The sequence below is a fragment of the Alligator sinensis genome, unplaced genomic scaffold (genome assembly GCF_000455745.1).
Source record: "Alligator sinensis unplaced genomic scaffold, ASM45574v1 scaffold639_1, whole genome shotgun sequence".
NCBI classification, from domain to species: domain Eukaryota; kingdom Metazoa; phylum Chordata; order Crocodylia; family Alligatoridae; genus Alligator; species Alligator sinensis.
In genome coordinates, this window is record NW_005842771.1 from 210,418 (window position 1) to 220,384 (window position 9,967).

The 9,967-nt window shown below is 58.1% G+C and overlaps 1 protein-coding gene across 4 annotated transcripts in view; it reads left to right on the forward strand.

The window, feature by feature from the left end:
• Nucleotides 1–9,601, forward strand: part of LOC102381927 (bone marrow proteoglycan) — a 28,595-nt gene extending 18,994 nt beyond the window's left edge. For 2 of the 4 annotated variants that reach the window (XM_025216875.1, XM_025216874.1), the window contains exons 2-6: nt 5,684–5,755; nt 7,286–7,482; nt 8,032–8,166; nt 8,868–8,979; nt 9,334–9,601. In XM_025216875.1, coding sequence (XP_025072660.1) covers nt 5,695–5,755; nt 7,286–7,482; nt 8,032–8,166; nt 8,868–8,979; nt 9,334–9,392 — 564 coding nt within the window. In that variant the 5' untranslated portion in view covers nt 5,684–5,694 and the 3' untranslated portion in view covers nt 9,393–9,601. Of the gene's footprint in view, nt 1–5,098; nt 5,123–5,669; nt 5,756–7,285; nt 7,483–8,031; nt 8,167–8,867; nt 8,980–9,333 lie in introns of those variants that run through there. The other 2 variants (XM_025216877.1, XM_025216876.1) reach the window with 2 other exon arrangements.
• The last annotated feature ends 366 nt before the right edge of the window (nt 9,602–9,967 follow it).

Sequence of the window (9,967 nt, forward strand, 5' to 3'; positions counted from 1 at the left end):
AAAATGATTTCTAAATATCTATATGTTTTGCTCTTTGCCTATGGTTTTCTTACTATAGAGCAGTTAGTGCTCCCTGTGACCCCTTCACTCACCAGGATGTGGGGACAGGTGGGCCTGCAGCCACAGCTCCTGCCAGTAAGTCTCATCCTGTCTGGCAGCTGGGCATGCAGGGTGTGTGCTGGGGGGATGTGGGATTTGCAGGACGGGGTTAGGAAGTGGGGTGGAGGGATGTGGGTGGCTGTGGAGGGATGTGGGGGGACATGGGGTGTGTGAGTAGGTGTGGTGGATCATGGGGGGGACTATGGGGGGCTGCTCAGGAGGGGTGGCATTCAGGCCCACATTCACCAGCTGTAGGGGCCTCATGGCAGAGCCCCCTGTGCAGCCAAAGTGGACCTGAGCTGTCAGCACGGGGCACCACACAGCACCCTGCTGAGGCACACAGCACCCAAGGGATCTGACAGTAGCGGTGTGGGTGCCAGGTCGCTGGGGCTGATCCCCGCTGCCTCCTGCTGCCCCGTGCTGCATCGGGGGGCTCTGCCAGGCTCCAAGGGCTGCTGCTACTGCTGATGAGTGCAGGTCTTTATTTTTGGGGGGCTTTTTTTTTTAAGTGCCAGGATGCTGGGGCCGGGGACAGGGAGTGGGGGCAGCTGGCGGGGATGGGGCCAGGTGGGGCAGTGATGCGGGGTGGGCAGCAGGAGCCAGTGGGGGATGGGGCCAAGCTTACAGAGTGGGAGGGAAGGGGTCAGCGGGGGTCCCCACATAACCTCCTTCCCCTCCTCCAGCCACCCCTACTTACTGGCATGGATTCCGGGTCCAGCTCCCTACAGCCTGCACTGCTGCTTGCCTTGCACGGGCAGGCGGTGCGCTTCAGTAGTGGGGCCAGGGCCAGTCACACAGATGCTCTGGCTGGCTCTGTGGAGGACCTGAGCCTTCGTTGCCACAGGCCACGGGCCCTGCTTTATTCGCCCAGGGTATTTTTTGACCCCTGGATATCCAGGGATCTCGTTTTGCCCCCGTGTTGCAAATCTGCAGCGTGGGGAATGTTTTTTTGGTCTTGCACGTGCCTCTTGCAGGGTCTGAAAGGGCTTTGAGATGCTGCAAGAAGCATGTGCGTTCTCGTCTGGACACGCCCAACAGGGCATCGTGCTGGTACCCCAAAAGGGCAGCAGTATTCCCATGTAAGTAGCCACAGGGTGCTGGTGGCAGAAGGCACCCCAGGAAGCAGTTCCCTTGTCTCTCATCCCAGCCCTCCTGGGCAGCACCTTGATTGCTGCAACGGGAGTTGGGAAAGCCCCGCACCCCAGGGAATACCAGTGGTGGGGGTAGACCTGTCCCAGGCACTCGAGGTGTCCATGGCTCCAGGGTTTGGTGGCCATTGCCCCATTACTTGGGGGAAGGTTGATAAGCTCTTTCGGTAGTGATGAAAGAGCCCACAGGTTATTGGGACATCGGAAGCATGGGGGTCCCTGTGCAGCCATTGCTGTGTGAAATCTGCCTTGAGAAACTGGCCCTGAAACAGCAAAGGGATCTTATCTGCCACTGAGGTGCCAAACCTGTGCAGCCCAGCAAGGGGAGGCGATGGCTGGGCCAGGATGGGGCAACAGGGGCTTCAGCACAGTTAAACATGACAGCAAAACCCTTCACGGCAGACTCTTGGTCCTGATAGAGTCCCTCACTCCTGACACATGGCTGCATTCAAGCGCAGCTCACAGCTCTTCCCACAAGTTCTCCCAGTTTCTCTAACTCCCGACCCACAGCACCCTTCTGGGATGAAGCAGCTGGGGATGCTGAGAGCCAGGGAAGGCCCTGACAGGAACAAAGCCAGGTCCATCTGGCCTCGTGTCCTGCCTCTGTTGGTGCACAGGCCCAGCCTCTGAATCAGTCTCTCTCTCCAGGGTCTCCTTCTGGAGTGGGCTGTTTCCTGCAGGGAGGATATAACAGTTTCCAGGGCTTGGGGTCTGGGAGACCCATGACTGGGGGCCTGGAATTATCCTACCCCAGGCTCTCCTGACCCATGGTGCCCTGGAGTCGGTGGGGAAGATGCCCACGTAAGACAATTTTATAGTATCATAGTAAAGCAGGGCTGGGACAGATCTCAGGAGGTCACATTTAGTCCAGCCCCCTGCCCAAGGCATCCCTGACAAACATTCTAATCTGCTCCTAAAAACATCCAGAGTTGAAGATTGCAGCACCTCTCTGAGCAGCTTGTTCCACTGCTTAACCACCACGCTCAAAGAGAGACAGTTCTTCCAACTCTCCAGCCTAATTTTCACTTGCTGCAAGTTAAGACCACTGCTCCTTGTCTTGTCCCCTGTGGCCACAGAAAACAGTCTGTCTCCACCTTCCATATAATCACCCTTCAGGTGTCTGAAGACTATTATGAAATCTCACTTCAGCCTTCTCTTCTCCACCCTAAATAATCCCAATTCTTTCAGTCTGTATTCATAAATCATGTTTCCCAGATATCTAATCATTTTTGTGGATCTCACCATGGCTCTCCAGTCATCAGTAGGCCATGTCCGCAGCTGCTCTGGCCCAAATGCCTTGCTCTGGACTGGAAGAAAAGCTGTAACCACACCCCCATCTGCACAGTCCCCTTGGGCAGGGTCCCACATGTGCCAAAGTAGGCCAGGGGTTAGAGATACCAGCTCCACTCTCCCAGTATGCCTTCCAGCATGGGCGACTGGTGCCACCTTAGTCAGGGGGGGCATGTGCTCCCCCAGTGACCAGTCAGTGAACCAGGAGCAGGGGGGCCTAGCGGCCAGTCTCACCAACTGGGGAGTGGTCCCCCCATTGCCGATCATGCTGACCAGGAAGCGGCTGCGGCGCCACATCCGACACTCCCACTCCCCGGGCAGCAGTCGCAGGGAGGGCACTGGTACTCCCACCTGTCCCCCCTGTCCGTCACCTAAGCTGTGAGTGCGGCCTGTCAGGGGGTGCACCAGTGCTCTTATGGGTGCTCACCAGGTTCTGGGGGAACGTCTGTTCATCAGGGATGACAAGGTCGAACAGTCAGAAACTCCTCCATGACCGTTTCAGGCTGGACATAAGGAAGAACTTCTTTACTGAAGCCCCCAAGGTTTAGAATAGCCTGCCGCCAGAGGTGGTTCAAGCACCTACATTGAACGCCTCCAAGAGACATTTGGATGTTTATCTTGCTGAGATCCTATGATCCCTGCTGACTGCCTGCCCCTGGGGCAGGGGGCTGGACTCGATGATCTTCCGAGGTCCCTTCCAGCCCTAATGTCTATGAATCTATCAGGACCAGAGCAGAAACTGGAGCACTGGGGCTCTGTGCTTTGGGTGACCCATCCCTGTCAGAAGACAGGCTGCTGCATTCTCTTCCAGCTGCAGCTTCTGAATAGTCATCGCACGCAACTCCACCCAGGGTTCATTATAGTAGTGTAGCCTTTAGGCTGTGAAGCCATGGATGATGGTGGCCAGAACCAAAAAAAAAAAGGTCCCCGCCTCTTCATCACATGAAGTGGGTTAAAAGTTCTCCAGGCCATGCTACCACCTGAAGATCCAAGTGCAGCAGAGGATCCAGGAAAACCCAAGGCTGTGAATTTGAGTTACAAGGGGAGACTGAACATGAATAAACTGGCCCTGAAACAGCAAAGGGATCTTATCTGCCACTGAGGTGCCAAACTTGTGCAGCCCAGCAAGGGGAGGCGATGGCTGGGCCAGGATGGGGCAACAGGGGCTTCAGCACAGTTAAACATGACAGCAAAACCCCTCACGGCAGACTCTTGGTCCTGATAGAGTCCCTCACTCCTGACACATGGCTGCATTCAAGCGCAGCTCACAGCTCTTCAGGGGATGAAAGAGCCCACGGGTTATTGGGACATCTGAAGCATGGGGGTCCCTGTGCAGCTGTTGCTGTGTGAAATCTGCCTTGAGAAACTGGCTCTGAAACAGCAAAAGGATCTTACCTGCCACTGAGGTGCCAAACCTGTGCAGCCCAGCAAGGGGAGGCGATGGCTGGGTCAGGATGGGGCAACAGGGGCTTCAGCACAGTTAAACATAACAGCAAAACCCCTCACGGCAGACTCTTCGTCCTGATAGTGTCCCTCACTCCTGACACATGGCTGTAACCACACCCCCTTCTGCACAGTCCCCCTTGTCCAGGTCCCACATGTGCCAAAGTAGACCAGGGGTTAGAGATACCAGCTCCACTCTCCCAGTATGCCTTCCAGCATGGCCGACTGGTGCCACCTTAGTCAGGGGGGGCACATGCTCCCCCAGCGACCAGTCAGTGAACCAGGGGCAGGGGGGCCCAGCGGCCAGTCTCACCAACTTGGGGGTGGTGCCCCCCCTGCCGGTGGTCCCCCCATTGCCGATCATGCTGACCAGGAAGCGGCTGCGGCGCCACATCCGACACTCCCACTCCCCGGGCAGCAGTTGCAGGGAGGGCACTGGTACTCCCACCTGTCCCCCCTGTCCGTCACCTAAGCGGTGAGTGCGGCCTGTCAGGGGGTGCACCAGCGCTCTCAGGGGGTACACGTGCACCCCTGTGTAATCCCTATGCATCGCCACGGCCTTCCAGGAGCTCCCAGCTGCCCTTGCCCTAGATTCTTGCTGAAGGACTCCTACTGCTGCCCTGAAAGCTGGGCCAAGCCAGGTGACACTTTCCCTTTGACCCCTGGGACCCACACAGCCCTTCATGACCCAATGCTCCCTTTACAGTCCTTCTGATGCCCATCACTCCCAGCCTGCAGCTCCCTGCCAGCTCAGCCCTCCCAGTGCCACTCAGTCCAAGACCCTAATCTTGACTTCCTCCCACAGATCTGACAGTACCCTCACTAGACATGCAGCCACCTGCCAGCTGCGGCCTGAGCTTCCCTACAGCTCTGCCAGTGCCCACCAGTTCTGCCCCATGCCCCCTTCTATCTCTGCTTCTAGGGTTGAGGCGGGGGCAGTACCCAACCCCCAAAATGGTGCATGTGAAAGCATCTTCCTGTGATGGGAGCACTGTGGGGCAGCTGAGTGGTTGGAGCCTTGTGGGGGCGGGGGGAATATTGCAAGCCATCCCAGCTTCCTCCTCCAGCCCCATATAAGGGGCAGGGCAGGCTACAGCCACCCACCAGAGGCTGCAGAGGATCTGGATTCTCAGCACGGCCAGGCAGGTGAAAGATGGGGGCTCCCTAGGGCCTCCTGCATCTTGTGTGGGGAGGGGATGACTTGCAACAGCCAGCGCCGGATGCACCAGGGAACAGAGCCTCCCAGGCCATGGGCCGTGGGGGCTGCCCGGTCTGCCCTGCGTCTTCCCCTAACACCCTGTGGCAGGGGGTCGGAGAGGCCAAGGGCGCATCTCCTCTGTGCATGTGCAGTGGGTGCCCAGGTCACCCTTGTGCTCATGTTATAGAGTAGGTGAATGGTGACCTCCATGGCCACAGCCCAGCCATGGCCTGGGTCTCCTGCCCATCCCTCACTCGTCCCCTCTGGGTGGGGGCCCCGGGGAAAGGACCCTTCTGCGGGGGTTGGGGAGGGAGCCAATTGTTGGAGCAGTCATGGGCACTGATCCATGCAGAGACCTCTGCCGGCTGCCATCAGCAAGAGCAGGTTTGGTCTGTCCAGGTGGGGTAGCTGGAGGGCTCAGTCCAGAGGAGCTGGGGGTTTGGATAGCTGGGGGTGTAGGCCTCAGAGCTGACTCTGCCTCTTATCCCCAGCCTCTCTCCCCTAGGTCTGACTGAAATGGAGCTGCTCTTGGTCCTGGTGTTTGCCCTGGTGGGCGCTGCCTCAGCTGGAAGGCTTTGTAAGTCCCTTTCTCCTCCGTTCTCTTGCCACATGCTTCCCCCACCCCAGGGAAAACCCCTTATTCCCTTTTCCTCAGCCCTAACTGAATCCTGTTAACCCCATGTGCAGCCCCTGCAGGGACCCAGTGGATTTAGGCACAGGCGCCAGCATGGGAAACGCTGGGTTCCACTCCCCCAAGCCAGCGTTCCCCTCTAACCCCAGCCCATTTCCCTGCCAGACACCAGTGTCCCTGATCCTCACAGCCGCAACCCTGCTTCACGCCAGGCACTGAGGTCCTCCTACCCTCAGAGCCCCATCCCTGCATCTCCCACACCCTGGGGTCCCCTGGCCCCCACAGCCCCAGCCAAAGGCAGGTCTAGGATTTTGAAAAGGGGGTGCTGCAGGAGTGGCTGTAAAGCCTCAGCTCCCAGCATCCACCCCTACCTTGATCTGCACCAGAGCTGCATCCAGCTGCAGCTGTTCTATCAGACGCTGCGTGGTGCTCAGGCTGGAGTTGGGAGACAAGTGGGTGGCTCCATTTACCTGCAGCCTGGGATGTCTGGGTCCCTGCAGAGTTCGGGCAGCAGGAACTGAGCTCAGACCATAGAGATGGATGGTGGCAAAGTGTGACTGAAGCCTCTGAGCCAGGCACATGAGAGGGCCAGGCAGGGAGGAGGCCAAGTAAGGGGGTATGCATCTACGTCCTCTGCTGCTCCCAGTTCTGGGCCAGCTGAAGACACTGGTGACAGCAGGTAGGCCCCCACCACTTCCTGTGCCTGCTCCCTGCCTGGAGCCTTCTGGGTGTGACCTCCTGGCCCATTGCTCCTACATGAGAGCCAGGCATCTGGGTCCATGTGGAACTGGAGCAGCTGCCATATCTTCCAGATATCTCATTGTGCTACACAGTGGAGGAGGGGGTGCGAGCGCACCGCTGCGCTGTCCCTGGATCTGTTTGGGTCCCAGCTCTGCTCCGTCACAGACAGTGGGGTACCTTGGCCCCTACACTCCAGTCCTGTTCCATCTTAGACACCAGAGTCATAACCTGCCTTACACCCCCACCCACACCTCCACTGACACATAATATGAGCCCCTGCTGACTCTGGCCCATATGCTGAGACCCTAATAATAGCTTGAAGCTTGGGGAAGGGAGAGATGTCTGAGATCTGAAAAAATGTGAGTCAATCTAATGATGTCAGGGTCGGGCTGGTGACAGGCTGGACTCCTTACCCTCCCCCCTCAATTCCCATGGGTATTTGGACATGGACAATCTGAATCCCTGGCTGGAGCACTAGACACTGACGGGAATGGTAGAAAGTGCCCCTGTGCTCCTCAGTGGGTCTCCCCACTGGAGAGTGGGGAGACCCACTGAGAAGCACAGGGACATAGATATGGACAGGGAGGGAAGGTGCCTATCCCTCACCCACTGCTGCTGTGCCCCCACCCCACTCAGAGCGGTTCTGGAGCCCTCTCTCCTCCCCTGCCCTGGTTCGCTTGGGGCCTGGGGCACCGCATGGTGCTAGAAGGGCCAATGATGTATCTTCTTGCCCAGCTGCGGTCCAGGAGCTAGAGGTGCCAGCTAAGCAGGACAGCTCTATTTCTGGGGAGGAAACAGCACTGGAGACCGGGGACTTGGACCCGCAATGCCCCCTGGAGTCTGAGAGCTTCACGGTGACGATGGCAGGGGAAGGGGGCAAGACATGTCGGTACCAAATAGTGAATAGGTGCCTGACCTTCCTGCAAGCCCAGGTGAGAAGGCTGGCAGATGGCACTTCAGGCTGCTGCGAGGGCCAGGGGCTGGTGGGTCGAGCATGTGGGAGGCAGATGGTACCTGTGGCAGGTCAGTGGTGGGTGCTGGATGGAGGTGGAAGATGCAGAGTGCTGGGTGTGAGCATGGGACTGGGGTGTGAACATGGGAACAGGGGGTTGTGCACAAGGGTGGTGGGTGTGAGCCTCAGGGCAGGGGAGGGTCTGGGAGGCTAGTGGATAGTGCATACAGATGGGAAGAGGAGTGTGGAAGCAGTAAAAGGGGAACGCAGGGTACTTGTGGGAGCAGTAAGTGAGGATGTGTGGTTGGACAGTGTGACTAACCGTTGGGGCATTGTGTGGGATGTTGGAAATTGCTGGGTGTGAGCGTGGGAGCTAGGGGGAATTGCAGGTGATTGAGAGGTGGGAGGTTTTTCTGCGGGGTGGCGGGTGTGACCATGCACTTGGCAGGTGTCATATGAAGGCACTGGTGGTTTGGTGACTCCTGGTGCCAGCACAGGACCTCAGTTTCTGCTGTCTCTCTCCTCACAGCATGTATGTGCACACTGCTACAGGGGCTGCCTGGTCTCCGTCCACAATGCCATGATGAACAACTACCTGCTCGGTTTGGCCCGTACCTATACCAACAGTGGCCAGGTCTGGATTGGAGGCCTGTGCGCCGTCTCGGTAAGCCCCCATAGCTCCATGCCCATTGGTTTGGGGCTGTAGCCAGAGCCACCCAAGCTGGTGCCAGATCTGGCCCTGAGGGATTCAGGGCATGCTAGCATGGGTGGACAGAAGATGACTGAATCAATACAGTCCCAGTCAGAGCAAGCCCATGCCCAGGTCTGCACCAGGTCTGGAGGCTGGGAGTGCAGTGTCACCTTAGGGCCCCTGTGTGTAGCCAGCCCAAACATAGGCTGTGAGATGACTGGGTACATGCTGTGCAAGAGACTGGTGCCATTATTACCACATGGACCCTGCTATGGATTGTCCTCCACCCAGCTTCAGGGTTTCCAGAGCCCCTGCCCTGCCTCATGCAGGGTTGGGTTAGATCAGGGGTCGGCAACACTTTTGGGTAGGGTGCCAGAAACAGCCACAACCTTGATTTGTTAGATGTTGGCGTGCCATGGGTGGGTGACAGGAGAGCCACAAGGGGCCCAATCCTTGTTGTGGTTAACACAGCCCCAGCTCCTTCCCTGCCATCAGCTCCGAGGCACATGTGTGAAGGAAAATGCTTTTGCACACCACGCTCTGGCACCCACGCTGGAGTTGCGTACCGCTGGGTTAGATCAAGGCCTAGGCAGTAGTGGCAGGGTAGTTGGGGGGGGGGTGGGGCCCGCCATGGTACAGGTATGCCAATATAGCTCAGTGTTGGTGTTCTACAGAATGGACGTGTCGTCAGCTGGTGGATGGACAGGAGCACCTGGAACTACTCCCACTGGGCCTGCGGGAACCCCACCCATCGCTGCAGGAGCTGCACATCCCTCTGTAGAAACAGTGAGGAGCACAGGGACGGGGAGATAGGGGGCCTGGGGCAGGGGACCAGGACTTCTGATACTGAAGACAGGGGCAGGGGCAGCTGGGGCACTGTGGGGCAGTGGAGTTTTGGGTTAAGCGGATGTGGGGCCTTGGGGAACAGGGGTATTTGGGGCAGGACAATCTGGAGTACAGTGGGGTCTGGGTCATTGGGATCTGGGGCTCTACAGGGAAGAGGGGCCTGAACCAGCTGGACCTGGGGCTCTGTTGGGCTCTGTTGGGCACCAGGGCCTGGGGCAAGGGGTCCAGGGTTGCTCAGGCCTGGGAGACCAGGTGATGCCAGGACGGCACTAACCTATCTTCCCTTCTTGCCAGATGGTCAGTGGAGAGCTCTTGACTGTAATACTCACTTGCCCTTCATCTGCGAGATCTGAGGAAACATGCTTGGCCCTGCGGCTCCCCATCCCCGCCGCTCCACCACCAGGCACTCCCAGCTCTGCGTGGTGTCTCTGCTCTCTGCACTCATCTCTCCCTCTGCAGTGGGTTCTGGGTTCTGGCTGTGTCCCATCTCCTAGGTAGGGGCTGCCCCCACGTATGGTAACTGCTTGCTGTTCTCTGCAATAAAATACTGCTTCACTCAGCAGCTCGAGCCTCATGTTGTTCCTTCTTGCTCTGGGATGGGCACAGTAACACTGAGGGCTCCTCATGCATGATGGGGCCTGGGTGGGTATTTTTGGGGAGATTGGTTCCCACAGGATCTGTGCCTGGTCGGAAGGGACTGGAGACAGTCTATCTCATCCCAGCACTCTGAGTCCAGGCAGGGAGCCCCTCCAGGGTCCAGGAGATTTTTGCTCCATGGTTGTGGGATGGAGCCATTCCATGGGGGTCAGTGGGCCTAGTCCACCCGAGGCCCCTGTTCCTTGTGTGTGGTGGGGTTTGCATGACTGTTCTCCATTTAACACCCTACCTGTCAGCAGGGCATGTGGGATCCTCGCTCCCTGCCCCAAGG